Below are 18641 nucleotides of genomic sequence, written 5' to 3'. Positions count from 1 at the left end.
TACCGCCCAATAAGCCTGACCTCAAATGTAGGCAAATTACTAGAGTCAGTTATAGCTGAGATTATAAGAAGCCATCTCGATAAGCATAGCTTGATTAATGATACTCAACATGGATTCACAAGAGGCCGGTATTGTCTAACTAATTTATTAACTTTCTTCAGTAAAGCTTTTGAGGCTGTTGACCACAATATAGAATTTGATATTATTTACTTAGATTTTAGTAAGGCTTTTGATAGAGTTCCGCACCATAGACTGTTAAAGAAAGTGGCAGCTCATGGCATTGGGGGAAAAGTGCTCTCGTGGATCGAGTCATGGCTCACTGACAGGAAGCAGAGAGTGTCCATAAATGGGGTTAAATCCGAATGGGGATCTGTAACAAGTGGCGTTCCACAGGGATCAGTCTTGGGCCCGTTGTTGTTTATAATATATATCAATGATCTTGATGAGGGAATTAGTAGTGATATGAGCAAATTCGCCGATGACACAAAGATAGGTAGGATAATTGATTCAAACGTAGATGTTATGGAACTTCAGGAGGATTTAAACAAACTCTATTCTTGGTCAGAAAAGTGGCAGATGCAGTTCAATATAGATAAATGCAAGGTTCTGAAGCTTGGGAGTGCCCATAACCCTAGTACTTATAAGTTAAATGATGTAGAACTTAGCCATACAGATTGCGAAAAGGACTTGGGGGTTATGGTGAGCAGCAACCTTAAACCAAGACAGCAATGCCTAAGCGTACGTAATAAGGCAAATAGATTACTGGGATTTATATCAAGAAGTGTAAGCAACAGAAGTCCAGAGGTCATACTGCAGCTTTATACATCATTAGTAAGGCCTCACCTAGATTATGCAGCTCAGTTCTGGTCTCCGTATTACAAAATGGACATAAATTCGTTAGAAAACATTCAGCGTAGGATGACTAAATTAATACATAGCATTAGAAATCTTCCTTATGAAGAAAGTTTGAAGACTCTTAAGTTACATTCACTTGTTAGACGAAGAATGAGGGGAGACCTGATCGAAGTGTATAAGTGGAAGATAGGTATTAATAAAGGGGATATTAATAAGGTCTTGAGGATGTCTCTCCAAGAGAGAACCCGCAGTAATGGATTTAAATTAGATAAGTTTAGATTTAGAAAGGACATAGGAAAGTATTGGTTTGGAAATAGGGTAGTTGATGAGTGGAACAGTCTACCTAGTTGGGTTATTGAGGCTGGGACTTTGGGTAGTTTCAAATCTAGGTTGGATAAGTACATGAGTGGGAGGGGTTGGATTTGAGTGGGACTTTCACATCAGAGCTTATTTCTTGGGTGGCATTGAAAATTGGGTTGTGGAAATGTTTTGTTAGTGGGATGAATTGTAAAGGACCTGCCTAGTATGGGCCAGCAGGCCTCCTGCAGTGTTCCTCCTTTCTTATGTTCTTATGTTATAAAACTCCAGAAGGTTTGTGACTCAGGATTTGCCTTCCATGAATCCATGCTGGCTGTCGTTTATAATCTTGTTCCATTCCAGGTGCTCCACCACTCTCCATGACTGTGCATACTATACACGTCAGTGACACTGGTCTAAAGTTTAGTATCTCTTTTCTGTCTCCTTTTTTAAAAATGATGACTACATTTGCCGTCTTCCAAACCTCAGATATTTGCCCAGTTTCAAGGGATGTGTTGAAGATTGTGGTTAGTGGCACCCACAGAATCATTGCTCCTTCTCTAAGGACCCACGGGGAGATCTTGTCCGGTCCCATTGCCTTTGAGGTATCAAGGTCACTTAACAGCTTCTGTACCTCCTCCTCACTTGTGTGCATGTCATCTAACACTTGTTGGTGTATTCCTTGTTGGTGTTCCCCTCTGTGCTGTCTTCCCAGAGTCCTTCCTATCTTCACTGTAAATACTTCCCTAAACCTCGTGTTGAGTTCCTCACATACCTCTTGATCGTTTCTTGTGAGTTCCCCACCTTCTTTCCTCAGCCTGATCACCTGGTCTTTGACTATTGTCTTCCTTCTAATGTGGCTACACAGCAGTTTCGGGTCAGACCTCACTTTCGATGCCATGTTGTTTTCAACTTTCGCTGGGCCTCCCTCCTCATCTGTGTATACTCGTTTCTGGCTCTTCAATTAATCTCCTTATTTTCCTGAGTTCTTTGCCTTCTGTACTTTTTCCATTTTCTAGTGCACTTATTTTGTGTGTGTGTGTGTGTGTGTGTGTGTGTGTGTGTGTGTGTGTGTGTGTGTGTGAATGTGTTTGTGTGAGGGATAATTCAGCTTGGTCGATCGTCCTGAATATAAAGTTCGATAATAACTACACGTTTGTGCCTCAACAGACACACGAGGTGGAGGTAAGCATTGGTGGGAGAGGCTGGTGCTGGGAGGATGGTTGGTGATGGTGCTAGTATTGTCACGCACCTACGCTGGGATGCTCACCTCTATCCTAGCAGTAAGGTACATACCACAGCCTTACCAGACCTTGAGAGACCTGGTTGACGACTCTCGGGCAACTATGGTATTTGAAGCTGGCACTATCTCCATGCAGTATATTCAGGTGAGTTTTATTAGCTATCCATGAATATAGTTCATCTGTTGTGTATTACTAGTCACGGCTTAGTTTGTCCTTATAGATTTATTTTAGCAGAAGAAATGTAGAGTTGGAAAAACTCTGCGTAACGTATGTCCGAGTTGAGGGCTGCAGCAACAGGGTTATTCGAAAATATTTTATTAATATTTTATTTTAGTGTCAGTATCTTACAAGCATACAATAAAATCTCATTATGATTAATAATAAATAGGTTTGAAAACAACTTTCGAGATATATTAAGGTTAACCAAAGTTTACTAATCAGTTGTGGAAAATTAAATTTATTTGAATGTATCATTATATACATAACAGTAAATGAACATAGATAATTATTATTTATCAGTTAGACAAGTAGGAATTTGGGACACCTAGGTCGCAAAAAAGTCCCCCTTCGATACCTACCACTGTCATATCCATAATTTGCTCTGGACCTATTAATTAAATGAAATATACATCACCAGGAATGCTGGTAAATATATAAATTTGTGGACTGTATATTAAATATCTTAATATCACTCATCAATTTAACTGGAGATTAACTTGTATCATACTCAGAAAACCTCACTGTTTATACATGAAAATAACAACTGGCCAGAGTTATAACATAACAGACTTATCTGAGGTTCCTGGAGTTGTCCTGTCCTGTCGCCTGATATCTCAAGTTATGCAGGAATGCACATCCAACAATTTCGCCTCCTATTTGAGAGGTGTCAGCCTAATTTTAACCTCTAGAGCACGAAAATTCCTTCCCATTACACTAACTTTGTATCCAATTCAAAATAACAATGGCGACTCTCCTTCTGCACAGACGCAGGCTTTCCGTTTTCTATGACATAAATATTATTAAATACAGTATGACCATCTATTTACATATAACTACTGTATTTCTGGAAAATATATACCGTATTTTCCACATCAGTAACATGATGCAACTCAAAACCAACAAAACGCGAATTTATACCAAAATTATCTTTAAAATTTACTTATAGTTACAAGGGCATGTGAACATGTACATTACCTCATGTTTTCTGTTAATATTTATAGTGATTTCAACACAAATTATAATAGGACTATGATGTAACCTATTATCAAGTGTCCAAAGTACTGAATTTATAATAGAAAATATTTTGGCAAATACACTGAGATTGCTCTTGTCTAGTGTTAATATGCAGACATAAATTTATTAACTGAATATTATTTATATCAATGTATGGTGAAAATTAGACACATGTACAAGATCTGGATATTTTTCATTTTAGATGTTTCGCCATCCAGTGACTTTGTCAACTCTGAGGGATTGATTACCTCATCTTTTCTATATACCTCTTACGTCTTCCGGTTATGTCCTTGAATTTGTACTGATCAAGTCACTGGATGGCGAAACGTCTACAATAAAGATACCCAGATGTTGCACATGTGTCTAATTTTCTTCTTGTCAGTATTATATGCAATTCTTACATAGCAATGTAGGTGTTACCTCTGCAACACTCATTAAAAATTAATATAATAATCCGCTGATAATCTTACAGTCTGTGCAATCTGGGATATTCCGTGAAGTAATGGACTCTCAAAAAGTTGGGCGGCTCATGTTAGTGACGACAGCTGAGTACCTGAAGGTCGCGGACACAATAGCCAAAAAGGGCAGCCAGGCACTGATCGTTGAGGACCTCACCAGCAAGGTCATCATGACAGAACACTTCTCTCTTACAGGTCCCTCACCTAACTGATCATCTCGGTAAAACTTGCAATTTAGCCCTTAAATAACAACGCTCTTCTTGCCGAATGAGGCAAGCGAAAATTTGTTTGCAATAATTTCCCAAAAATCATTCTGAGCGTAATGAAAAAAATATACTTCATTGTGTTTGTTTATTATTAAACTACTGTAAACTTATCTAAAATATATTTAGTTGGATTAGGCTAAATTAAATTACGCACATTATTATAAGATTAGGTAATTTTTCTAAGGAACCTTTGGCACAAAGTTATTAATTTTTACATTAACATAATTGACCAGTTTTACTTATTCGGCACGAGGCATATATATATATATATATATATATATATATATATATATATATATATATATATATATATATATATATATATATATATATATATATACACACACACACAGAGAGGGAGGTACCACCTCTGGAACTGTACTGGGGTGACTCATCCTCAGAGAAGAGAATAAACGTACTTCAGGGAAAAGTTAAGGTTCTCCCCGGATTTTTTTTTTTAATATTTTCTTCTCCTGCCACCCCGTATATTCTATATTATATGTGAATTTTGTTTATAGACAGCATACACTGACAAAAAAATACAAACTTGAATACATTGATACATTATATCAAAAATTATGAATCTTCTCCAGCTCCTCCAAAGCCGGACGTGAGCCCAGTATGCAGCATGCATTTCCCTCTGGATGGCCACACTAAGGCACTGGAACATGAAAGAGGGCCCCCTCAGGTCCCTGGTGGTGTCGATGAGTCTGGAACCCAGTTCCTTAAGGAAGTGTGTGGTGTATTTTACCCATGATTCCAAGGTCTCTGACAACACAGGGACAAATTGATACTGTTGTCTTATGTCTCTGTATTTGCCGATCTCGTACTCCACCCTGTGATCAGCATCTCCTCCCCGTCGCCCGACACTATGATGGATGTAGGTGTCAGCCAGCGTCATGCAGGTATAGTCCCTTTGTTGCAACCCCTGAATGGGTTACAATGATTATTATGTATATATGTAATGTATATTACCTTTTCATTTAATTTTATATTGCTTATATTTGCGATAATAGCTAAATCGTAAATGTATGACTTTATATTATTATTTGACTGTTATATTGTTATTTAGCTTATGTTGTTAGGATGTATATAAAATGTGCTCAGTTAGGCTTGATTGTCAAACTACTGTAATTATCGCTTGTCGCTCGTTATACTGCCGGCTTCTGAGCTGCAGTTGTCCACGTAGCTATCACGTGATAGAAGGGGGGGTGTCCTCACCTCTCGTGAAATAGTCAGTCTGCTCGAGACTCGCTTGCTGGTTGGACAGATTGTCTGTCTCATTCTTGCTAGTTCTGTAGAACTTTGTTCTCAGAACATTGTAAAGACTTAGTGATTTTCGACGTTGTACTGAGGTTGTGTGTCACATAGACACTCTGAACATCTCAGGTCCTTAGCTATAGCTTCTGACCTAATTTTGTACTGGTTTCTGTGTATTGTCACAGTCGTGTTTTTCCTATGCTGAACGAAGATTCAGTATTATGGGAGTTTTGTAACTTTAGTGGAGGATCTGCTGATGGTCCCTACTTAGTGTCGTTATATTATTTCCCAGTTCCTGATTCTGTGTCGCAGTCGCTTGATATTGCATTGCTATTGGGCTTAGCATTCTTTGTTGTTCAAGCAGACTGTTCGGGTTGCCAGTCGGTCAAGAAGTTAGTTTATTTGAGGACTTTGTCAGTCACTTGTTTAAGTCTTATTCGAGTCTTGAGACATAGCTAACTACTTAAGAGCACTTACACGCTTACACACACTTGTACATATTTGTAATATCTTATTAAATGTTAATGTACCTGACGGTACTTAAGAATTATAAATGTGATATGTGCTTTCAGCACAATAATATTGAACTCGAGAGATTGATTTTATTTTGATTGCTGTAATTTAATTTACTTTGATAATATACCTCTAGACAACTTATAGACTTAATAAATTTATTAAATTTTAATTTCTCTAGTTAGTAGCCTACCAGTTGTAATCCTAAAGCACTATTGAACCATACTGAATTTTAATGGATAATTGGACAAGGATACTGACTACTTGTTACGAAAACCCAGTAACAGGCTGGATGCTAGAAGGGCAGTCCTTTCTAGTATTCACTGGAGATCTCTAAGCTTTTAGAATCGCGTTTTTTGTAACAAATGGGGGCCTGTCCGGGAGCCTCTTGATCCAAGGTGTTGGAGAAATTGTCCAGTTTGACATACTAGTACATCTATGATCAAACACTTTGAGTACTTTCCTAATCTGAAGACTTTGAGTTTAGTCTTGTACAACATACCAGGTGGATGTATGTACCTGACTGAGTCTCTTGATCCAAGGAGATGGAAATACTGTTTGAGCTCTAGCTCTAAGACATCCAACACTAAAATTCCTATTAGGATTATAGTTTCCCATAATCACTCTCTCGTAGTACAATTATTTTCGTGATGTATGCCAAAGTGAAACAGTTAATTGATACTCTGACTTTGTCTGAGTTAAGTACATTAAAAATTCAGACGTGTTGGCAAGTAGCCAAGTATCTCGGTGTGACGTATAACAGGAATTACACCGCAGAAACTGTCAGAGCATTAATTAAAGATATATTGTTTCCTGCTCATACAGAGATGTCTGATTATGATTCAGATTTAGAAAGTCTAGTGTCACAATTAGGAAGTATGACTCTATTTGGTGAAGATGAAAGAGCAACTAAGGCAGAAGTGAGCCTAGTGTCTGAGCCTAGTGTAGCTCAGTTCTCGCTCACGCCTTCCCTCACTGACACTATAGTACAGAGTATAGCTGGTATGACTAAGCCTCACGCTAGTACTGTATATGCTACACCTGTATTTACGTATCCTAGACCAGATCTAGACACTCTAGAGACGGCTGGACCAAGTGTCCGACCTAAGGACCGTCCAGACCATGTTAATTTCCCTACTCCTCCATTACCTACTGGTCCTATCTCTCAGGAACAGTTTGAGAGGTTTGAACGCCTCATTATGTTGCAGACTGCACAAATTGAGGCACAGAGGAGATTGAACGAAGAAGATTTCCAAAGAGAAACCTATTTTATTTCCTCTCAGCGCAATTACTAGAGCTATGTCAAAGATTCAACAACCATCCTTGTCTCCTGTTGAGTTAGTTGATGACAATGATTTGGGCTTGAATATGTTGTTTAGTGACGCTCTGCGCCCAGGATCATTAACACTGACTCCCCCCGGTCATCAACCTAGTCAGGACACAACTGACGTTAAATTTCTAACTCATGAAGATTTAATCAAGGATCAGTTTGTTGATCAGTCACTGGAAAGACTGAGAGATATAGCAGTTACTGAGAGTGAAGCAAAGGATCTCGATAATTGTTACTATTATAGTAACGGTGTACTGATGGAGAAAAGTACATGTAAGTTGTCAGCTGATAGTGTTTCTACCACAGTCAAGAATCTAGTTGTGTTACCAGTTACATTTCGTGAACAAGCCATTGATTTTGCTCACAATAGTCCCATAGGAGGACATTTGGGTGTCAAAAAGACACTCGGTAAACTGGCAAAACATTTTACTTGGCCAAAGATGAAGGAAACAGTTGCTGAGCATGTGCGACGTTGCCATGTGTGTCAAGTGACAGGCAAGCCAGCGCACACACCTCCATCTGCGCCTCTCATTCCTATCACCGTGCATGGTGAACCATTCTCACGTCTTATTATTGATTGTGTTGGTCCTTTGCCTAGAACCAAACTAGGAAACCAATACTTATTTACTATTATGGACGCTGCAACACGCTATCCCGAAGCTATTCCTATGAGAAAAATTAATGCTCGTGCTATTGTGAGAGCGTTGATGAAATTTTTCTCCCAGGTTGGATTGCCACGAGAGATACAATCAGATCAGGGATCTAATTTCACTTCTAAGATCTTTCGAGAAGCATTATCCCACCTAGGAATAAAGTCTGTACTTTCAACCAGTTATCATCCACAGTCACAAGGTGCTCTAGAGAGATTTCATCAGACATTGAAGTCTATGATGAGAGCTTATTGTGAACATTTTTCTAGAGACTGGGATGAGGGTATACCTTTTCTTCTGTTCGCTATGAGAGAAAGTGAGCAAGAAAGTCTCGGATTTAGTCCGTTTGAATTAATATTCGGACACCAAGTGCGTGGTCCTCTCGCAGTGTTAAAAGACGTGTGGACAGGAAAATCAAATACATCATTGAGTACTTCACCTTCATTAATGCAGCAACATTTGACAGCCGCTAGAGAGCTAGCTTCGAAAAACCTAGTTTCAGCCCAAGCTAGAATGAAGCAACATTATGACAAGCGTGCTGTCTCTCGTTCTTTTAAAGCAGGAGATAAGGTGATGGCTCGGAAATTAGTACCCGGTCATGCTCTACAAGCCAGGTATGATGGTCCCCTGGAAGTAGTGAAAAAGCTTAGCGACGTAAATTATTTGGTACGTACGCCTGGGAAAAAGAAATCTAATCATGTATACCATGTTAACCAGCTTAAGGCATACTACGCTAGTCCTCTACCTACTACTTCTATTCTTCCTAGGACAGAGGAAGAAAACGTCAGTCTACCTGACATCTCTAGAGGTATAGAGGTTCGTTTAGAAAATTCAGTGACTCTACAATCACTAGACGATTTTCTTAGTAACCTTGGGATTGATAGAGCTGGTGATATTAAAAACATGATTTTGCATTTCCCTGAATTGTTCGGTGATGTTCCTAAACGTTGTACTCTGGGTGTACATGACGTTGATGTACAGGGAGCATCACCCATTAAGCAAACACCATATAGGATGAGTCCAACAAAGCATAAAGCATTGAGAGAAGAGGTTGATTTTCCGTTATCTCACGGACTTATTGAGCGCAGTAAAAGTCCATGGGCATCTCCCTGTATTTTAGTGCCTAAACCTGACGGTAGTTTCAGGATGTGCACTGATTACAGGAAAGTGAACTCTGTCACCTTGCCTGATGGTTATCCTCTACCTCGCATTGACGACCTTATTGACCGTGTGTCAGGAGCCCAGTTTGTCAGCCGTTTAGATCTCTTACGAGGCTATTATCAAGTCCCGCTTACTGAACGTGCTCAAGAAATATCTGCTTTTACTGTTCAAGATGGATTGTTTAACTACCTCGTCACCCCCTTCGGCCTATGTAACGCGGCTTCTTCATTCCAACGTATAATGAACGAGTTGACCCACAACTTAGAAGGAGTAGAAGCCTACCTTGACGACTTAGTGGTGTACAGTGACGAGTGGGAACAGCACTTGACGCGTCTCAGAGCATTGTTTGAGAGACTGGCGCACTACAACTTCACTGTTAACTTAGCTAAATGTAGTTTTGGTCAAGCCAAGATTACCTATCTAGGCTTTTGTATCGGCCAAGGTGAGGTTGCTCCTATTGAGGCTAAGGTTCGTGCAATTTCTGAATTTCCAGTGCCACAGGATAGGAAAGGAGTACAGAGATTCCTGGGTATGGCAGGATATTATCGCAGGTTCTGTCCAAACTTTTCTCAGATTGCAGCTCCTCTCACTGAGCTTACTAGTAGCAAAGTTCAGTTCACCTGGACTAGAGATTGTTCAGACTCGTTCAAAAGGTTGAAGCGCTTGCTATCCTCTGCTCCTGTGTTGAAGAGTCCTAATTTCAATCTTCCCTTCTTTTTACATATAGATGCGAGTTGTTATGCAGTGGGTGCTGTGCTGCTCCAACAGTCAACATCCACTGACATTCTCCATCCTATATGTTACTATTCATCTAAGCTTAAACGACACCAGAAAAATTATGCCACTATTGAGAAAGAGGCTCTAGCTCTTGTGGTGTCCTTAGAACATTTTGACGTGTATTTGGGCACTTCCCCATTTAAAATTAACGTTTTTTCTGACCACAATCCACTCACTTATATAAATACTATGAAAAGTAAAAATGCTAGGATCATGAGGTGGGCCCTCAGAATCCAACCTTATTCTATTAGTATAAAACACATAAGTGGTCATTGTAATGTAATTGCTGACGCTCTGTCTCGTCCTTAATAATTATCAATTACATTAAATTAACGTAATTTTATGCCCAAATACCTTTTGTTACTTGCTATGTCAAATTCAGTAAAGTAACTTAATCCCTCCAGCCCATATTAACTATATATACTCATGTCATGTCTAATTATTATATTTATATATTCACAGTAATGTTATGTGAGGAGGAGACAAGCTGAGTGTTGAGTGAGTAGTGTGGTGCGGGTGATGTACTGCGTGACGCAACACTGTCCTGTCGCAGACCCCCCCCCCTCACTACACACCTTAAGCTGTTTCATACTCAGATGTTCATACTGCCTAGCATTCCACAACCACTACTTAAAAGTGGAATGCAGTCTCCTCTACTATGATCGAGCCTCAACGTGCCCTCCTTGTCAGCGCTATCCTGTCTCTACACTGATGTATAAAACCACGAGTATGAAGATATACGATACTGTGTACTGCCCTAGTACCTAGGGGCATATCCTAGTGACGGACGCTGTGAAATTGTAGAGGTGCTTGGGACGAGAGTGACTCTAAATAATTTTTATATTGATAATAATATTGATATGAGTAATCAGAAATAATGTGAAAAACATTAATGCAACTCCTAGTGCGACCCTCTGTCGTGTTGGGGGGGGGGGGGTGTTGCAACCCCTGAATGGGTTACAATGATTATTATGTATATATGTAATGTATATTACCTTTTCATTTAATTTTATATTGCTTATATTTGCGATAATAGCTAAATCGTAAATGTATGACTTTATATTATTATTTGACTGTTATATTGTTATTTAGCTTATGTTGTTAGGATGTATATAAAATGTGCTCAGTTAGGCTTGATTGTCAAACTACTGTAATTATCGCTTGTCGCTCGTTATACTGCCGGCTTCTGAGCTGCAGTTGTCCACGTAGCTATCACGTGATAGAAGGGGGGGTGTCCTCACCTCTCGTGAAATAGTCAGTCTGCTCGAGACTCGCTTGCTGGTTGGACAGATTGTCTGTCTCATTCTTGCTAGTTCTGTAGAACTTTGTTCTCAGAACATTGTAAAGACTTAGTGATTTTCGACGTTGTACTGAGGTTGTGTGTCACATAGACACTCTGAACATCTCAGGTCCTTAGCTATAGCTTCTGACCTAATTTTGTACTGGTTTCTGTGTATTGTCACAGTCGTGTTTTTCCTATGCTGAACGAAGATTCAGTATTATGGGAGTTTTGTAACTTTAGTGGAGGATCTGCTGATGGTCCCTACTTAGTGTCGTTATATTATTTCCCAGTTCCTGATTCTGTGTCGCAGTCGCTTGATATTGCATTGCTATTGGGCTTAGCATTCTTTGTTGTTCAAGCAGACTGTTCGGGTTGCCAGTCGGTCAAGAAGTTAGTTTATTTGAGGACTTTGTCAGTCACTTGTTTAAGTCTTATTCGAGTCTTGAGACATAGCTAACTACTTAAGAGCACTTACACGCTTACACACACTTGTACATATTTGTAATATCTTATTAAATGTTAATGTACCTGACGGTACTTAAGAATTATAAATGTGATATGTGCTTTCAGCACAATAATATTGAACTCGAGAGATTGATTTTATTTTGATTGCTGTAATTTAATTTACTTTGATAATATACCTCTAGACAACTTATAGACTTAATAAATTTATTAAATTTTAATTTCTCTAGTTAGTAGCCTACCAGTTGTAATCCTAAAGCACTATTGAACCATACTGAATTTTAATGGATAATTGGACAAGGATACTGACTACTTGTTACGAAAACCCAGTAACAGGCTGGATGCTAGAAGGGCAGTCCTTTCTAGTATTCACTGGAGATCTCTAAGCTTTTAGAATCGCGTTTTTTGTAACACCCTTGCTAAGAGCTTGCCCGGGCAGTTTGCTCGGCTGTGAATATTGTTTGCTGCAGTGAGTCGGAAAGCCACTACAGTACGGAGAGTCTTAGGGTCTAGGCGTGTTCCCATTGCCGAAATGGGAACTGTTTAGAGGAAGATCCAAGAGTGATGTACACTCACAGCTTGAAGACGGGGCAGTCTCCCTGTCTGATGTTACATCCCTAAGTATGTTGGCAAGCACCTTTTCAGCGATGAGGCCATCCCAACTTGCCTGTTTGTGTTATTATTTTAATCAAGAAGAAGCGCTAAACCACAAGGGCTATACAGCACTGCAGGGCAGGGAAGGATGTGAGAGTATCGGGTAGCAAGAGGGAGAGGGATGATTAGTAGGTTATGGAGTACAGCAGGGCAGTGGATAGTGCAAGGGTAGAGGGTAGCAAGAGATTGAGATACAAAGGACTGAGGGGAGTTCTAAAGGTATCATTATTAGAGTTTGTGGAGTAAGTTGCTGTCAAAAAGTCAATGAGAGAGTGTGGATTAAAGGAGGGTCCATCAGCAAGAAGAGAAGGTAAAGAAAGAGCAGCAGAGCAGAGACGACGTTGGAGGTAAATTCTGCATACATGTTGACAGACTGGGCAGTCCAACAGAATGCGGCTAACTGATACTGGAACTTGAGAATTCTCATAGAGAGGAAGAGGGCGCCTCTCCATGAGTTACCCGTGAGTAAGACGAGTGTGGCCGATGCGAAGACGGGAGAGAGTAATCTCCCAATCTCGACATTGATGACAAGTAGATGGCAAGTAACCTATACTCGGTTTAATAGAATGAAGTTTTTTATAGAGCAGACCAGACCAAACTGGGAGGTCATGTACTGCTGACCTCGCAGCAGTGTCTGCTTGTTCATTGCCCTGTACGTCAACATGACCAGGGACCCAGTAAAAAAACAATGTCTTTGTGCTTGGTAGAGATACGGCTTAACCAAAGTTGGATACGGAAAACTAGGGGGTGAGGTGTATCAAATTTTCGTATAGCCTGTAAAGCACTTAGGGAGGCTGAAACAACAACAAATGGTGACAAAGGCATAGATGCAGTACGGATAAGTGCTGCAGGAATGGCATACAATTCAGCAGTAAAAATGCTAGGCGAGGATAGTAAATGCCCTTGCACGACACTGTCCAGAAACACTGCTGCGAATCCGACGCGTTTAGAAGACTTAGAATCATCTGTGTTCACTGCGATGGCATGAGAATGAGAGCGGAAGTGGTCAAGAAAAAGAGAGCGGGAAGCTACCGTAGGCAGTTGGGCTTTCGCGCATGGCAGTGAGAAAGAACAGACACGAACAGCTGAAACTTCCCAAGGGGGTACGGAAAAGTGAGATGCTACATGAACATAGAAAAGTGTTAAGTGAAGGGAAGACAAAAGCGAATGTAGGAGAAGAGAAAAGGGACGGAGTAAACAGGGGCGACGAACAAATAAAGAATGTCTACTAACATCAGTGACTATTCTATATATATGGAAGGATTGCGGAGGTCATGAGAGCGAACATAATAGCGAAGGCAATAAGCATCACGGCGATCGGACAAGGATGGAATGTTTGCTTCAGTACAGAGACTCTCAACAGGTGAAGAGCGAAAAGCACCGAGGCATAAACGTAATCCTTGGTGATGGATGAGATTAAGGTTAGAGAGAGTAGCATGACAGGCCGCCGAATAGAATTGGTCACCTTAATCGAGTTCCGATAAAATTAGGGTTGAATGTAGGCGAAGGAGAGTTCTACGATCAACTCCCCTTGAAAGATGAGCGAGGGTTTTAAGAAGGTTCAGCCGGCTGTGACAAATAGCCTTCAGAGAGGTAATGTGAGGTTTCCAGAATAACCTACGGTCAAACAGAAGGCCGAGAAACCTGACCGTATCATGTTCTGGGTTACGTGAGCCATAGAAGTACAATGGATAATCAGAGATGACAGAACGTCTAGTAACAGTAATTTGGTGAGTTCTAGTACTGGAAAATTTACACACATGCGTGGTGGCCCAATTGGAAACACGGTTGACGGCATGCTGGAGAGAAAGTGCAATGAGGTGACAGTCAGCGACTGCACAAGCTATAGAGAAGTCATCAACATAGTGATGACATAAGAAAGTAAGAAAGAAGGAATACTGCAGCAGGCCTACTGGCCCATGCGGGGCAGATCCATGTCAACTCCTGGCTTAGACCAATGGCCCATCCAGTCAGGTCACGTCCACTTAAGGAAGGAGCACGGCTTCTAACCCAGTAGCACCAGCTAGTCAGCTCCAACTCAAACCCACCCACACCCACTCATGCATTTATCTAACCTGTTTTTAAATCTATACAACGTCTTAGCTTCTATGACGGTACTCGGGAGTTTGTTCCACTCATCCACAGCTCTATTACCAAAACCAGTACTTATCTATATCCTTCCTGAATCTGAATTTTTCCAGCTTAAAACCATTGCTGTGAGTCCTGTCTAGGCTAGATATTTTTAGCATGCTATTTACATCGCCTTTATGCATTCCTGTTTTCCAGTTATACACCTCAATCATATCCTCCCTAATTCTACTCCTTTCCCCTCATCTATGTTGTTTATGTAAACTGTGAACAACAAGGGGCCCAACATTGACCCCTGTGGAACACCGGTTATGACGTGCCCCCATTCTGAGTTCTTCCCATTTATGCAAACTCTTTGATGCCTGTTTGTCAACCATGCCTCTACCCAAGAAAAAAAATTCTTCCTATTCTGTGCGCCTTCAGTTTCCTCAATATCCTCTGAAGTGAAACTCTATCAAAAGCCTTACTGAAGTCCATATACACAATCATATTCAGTACCATGATCTACCTCCTCAAATACTTTAGTGAAAATGTTAGGAACGCCCCTTTGTAAAACCTTGTTGAGATTCATTAATCAATTTATGCCTTTCAAGATGGTAATGAATTGCCTCGGCAATTACTGATTCCATAAATTTTCCCACTGTTGAAGTAAGGCTTATTAGTCTATAGTTCGAATCTAAGGACCTATCACCTGCCTTGTAAATAGGTATTACATTTGCCATTTTCCACTTATCTGGCACTATGCCAGTTTGTAGTGATATGACTTAAGAAATCGTAATGACACGATTGCAAATAAACCATACCCCCGGCCGGGATTGAACCCGCGGTCATAGAGTCTCAAAACTCCAGCCCGTCGCGTTAGCCACTAGACCAGCTAGCCACAATAAGATTCATCCAACTAGGTATATTTCTACACCATAGGACGGCAGTGAAGGGACTTGAGCTAGAGTTCGTCACGGCCACGCTAGCTGGAGATTCGTCTGTAAAAACTTGCGTTTGTGGTCACAGAGGTGCCTGTGCTAACTTTCCTATGGTGTAGAAATATACCTAGTTGGATGAATCTTATTGTGGCTAGCTGGTCTAGTGGCTAACGCGACGGGCTGGAGTTTTGAGACTCTATGACCGCGGGTTCAATCCCGGCCGGGGGTATGGTTTGTAGTGATATGTTGAAATGATTAGCCAAAGGTTTGCTAAGTTTCTCTTTACATTCCTTGAAAACTCTTGCAAACAATTCATCAGGGCCTGGGGAGTTGTTAGATTTAAATTTCTCTATTTGTCTGAGGATCATGTCACTAGTTACTCCAATCGTGCATAGTTTATTATCGCCCTGTTCAAAATAATTTTGTATTTCTGGAATTTCGCTAGTATCTTCCTGGGTAAAAACTGAGAGGAAGTACTCTTAAGTGGGCCTATCTTGTCCATAATCTTGCTTCTGTATACCTGAAAGAACCCTTTTGGGTTAGTCTTCGAGTCCCGTTCGACCTTAGCTTCATAATCTCTTTTAGCTTTTCTTATTCCTTTTTTTTATTTCTCTCTTTAACTGAATATATTGATTTCTTAACTGCCCATCCCCTCTTTTGATATGCATATATATGCCTCTCTTTTGACCAATGAGATGTTTTAATCTAATGTTCATCCATTTAGGATAATTTTTATTAGATCTAATTTCCCTACCCGGAACAAAAGTTGCCTGGGCAGCTAGAACTATGCTCTGAAAAACGTCATATTGGCAACCAAGATCACCTACCTGACCTATAGTCAGGTCATCTCAATTTAGCCCACCCAGGTAATTTCTAAGTGCCATGAAATCGGGAAAGCAGAAGTCTGGGACAGAGACTTGGTTGCAGTTATCTGGGTAATTCCATGATATATTGAAACTAAGTGATTTGTGATCGCTTTCCCCAAGCTCATCATTAACCTCAAGATTATTAATTAGTGATTCTTTGTTGGAAAGAACAAAATGAAGCATCTTGTTTCCTCTAGTTGGTTCTGTCGCAAACTGTTTTAAAAAGCAATCCTGAACCGTATCAAGAAAATCACTAGACTCAAGATTTCCTGTCACTTTGTTCCAATCAATTTGTCTAAAGTTAAAATCTCCCATTAACACAACATTTTCATATCTAGATGCCTTATGAATTTTGTGCCGTAGCAGTTTATTGCACTCCCATTCAAGGTTTGGGGACCTATATATCTCACCCAAAATTAACCTTTCACTACCCTTGAGAAACTGTAGCCAAACAAATTCTGTGTCCGATGTTTCCAATCTTATATCTTGTCTAACACAACAATTTAAATTATCTCTGACATACATAGTCACTCCACCACCCTTCCTGTTGACCCTATCAGTATGGAATAGTTTATTGCCCTGTATGTTGCATTCAGAAGGCATTTCTCTATCTTTCAAATTGAACCAGGTCTCTGTTATAGCAATAATATCTATATTGCATGCACTTGCAGCACGCAGAATTTACCTCCGTCATCGTCTTCGCTCTGCTGCTCTCTCTTTACCTTCCCTTCTCGCTGATGGACCCACCTTTCATCCAGACTCTCTCATTGACTTTTTGACACACAAAATCTGATACCTTCAGCCCTTTCTACTTCAATCTCTTGCTACCCTCTACCCCCGTTCTATCCCCTGCCCCGCTGTTTTCTGTAACCTACTGATCATCCCTCCTCCCTTCTGCCATCCAATACCCTCGCTTCCTTCCGTACCCTGCAGCGCTGTATAGCCCTTGTGGCTTAGCGCTTCTTTTTTATTATAATAATAATAATACATGCACTTGCAAGTAATCTTAGCTCGTCTATCTTATTTCTTAGACTCGTACTATTTGTATAGTAAACCTTAAGGGAGCTAGTAACTCGTTGCCCTCTACTATCTCTCTTTGTTTGTTGATCAGTTACTTTATTTTGAATATTGTCATTTAGACATATCCTGAGATATCCTGGTTATATCTGCCTTTTTCAGAACTAGTACTGCAGCCTGATTGTTTCCCACAGACACCCATACCTCTATAATCTATCAGTTTAAAGTCCTAGACATGTCCCCAATAACCCACTCAATCGAATTCGCTAATGCAACCACTCCAGCCCCAGAGAGATGAATCCCATCCCTTGCATACACATCACGTTTGCCAAAGAATATGTCCCAGTTATTAATGAATGGGATTGCAAGTTCCTTGCAGTACTTGTCTAGACAGCCATTTATACCAATTGTCCTAGACATCCATTCATTGCCCACTCCTTTCTAGGCAAGATGCTACATATGATTGGGATCCCTCCCTTAGATCTGACTGCATCTATGGCTGATCTGTACTTATCCAGCAGCTCCTGTCTCCTGTCATTCCCGATGTCATTTCCACCAGCACTAAGACAGATAAGGGGCTTGTTCCCATTGCCCCATAATATTATCCAACCTTCTGACTATGTCACCAACACCAGCTCCTGGAGGGCACCCTCTGTCTGACCTTTCTATCTCTGTTACAAAAAGCACAGTCCATGTATCCTACCTGAGAATCTCCCACAATTAGAATATTCTTACCTTGATAAGCAGGGGAGTCAGTGGTACCTTTAATCTCACTAACCACTGGAGTACACTCGTCCTGGAGAACAGAGAATAGATTTCCTACCTGGAAGAAGAGAGGTCAAATCATTTACAGCAAGGAGAAAAAGTGTTGTGCTCAGAACACATCCCTGGGGGTCACCTTCAGCTTGGAAAAATTCTGTTAGTTAAGAAGTTCTTAAGTAAGATGGTAGATTGCATCGGAGGCCTAAGGAATTGTGTCATATGCCTTCTCAAGGTCAAAAAATATGGCAATAACTGAGTGGTCATTCGCAAAGGCATTAGAAACATACGTATCCAAGCGTAGTAAGGGGTCAATGGTAGAACGGCCTTTAAGAAAGTCGTATTGACTAGCGGAGAGACTGTTGTGTGTCTCTAAATACCACATTAAACGTCGGCTTACCAGACGTTCCATCATGTAAACTGCACTGATAACAGCAATGGGACGATAGTGGGAGATATCATGTCCAGTAGTACCCGGTTTGCGGAAAGGGAGAACAATGGCAGATTTCCACAGCTGGGGAAGAACTCCTTCTGACCAAATAAGATTAA

At 40.5% G+C, this 18641-nt stretch overlaps 1 protein-coding gene across 1 annotated transcript in view; it reads left to right on the top strand.

Annotated features, from left to right (window-relative positions):
• LOC128696577 (probable glutamate receptor) overlaps positions 1-18641 on the top strand; it is a 136030-nt gene that overhangs the window by 85466 nt on the left and 31923 nt on the right. The window contains exons 10-11 of the mRNA XM_070094761.1: positions 2323-2540; positions 4102-4282. Of these exons, the coding sequence (XP_069950862.1) occupies positions 2323-2540; positions 4102-4282 (399 nt within the window). The remainder of the gene's footprint in view (positions 1-2322; positions 2541-4101; positions 4283-18641) is intronic.

The sequence above is a fragment of the Cherax quadricarinatus genome, chromosome 47 (assembly GCF_038502225.1).
Source record: "Cherax quadricarinatus isolate ZL_2023a chromosome 47, ASM3850222v1, whole genome shotgun sequence".
In the NCBI taxonomy this organism is placed as follows: domain Eukaryota; kingdom Metazoa; phylum Arthropoda; class Malacostraca; order Decapoda; family Parastacidae; genus Cherax; species Cherax quadricarinatus.
This window is presented reverse-complemented; position numbering and strand designations above follow the sequence as displayed.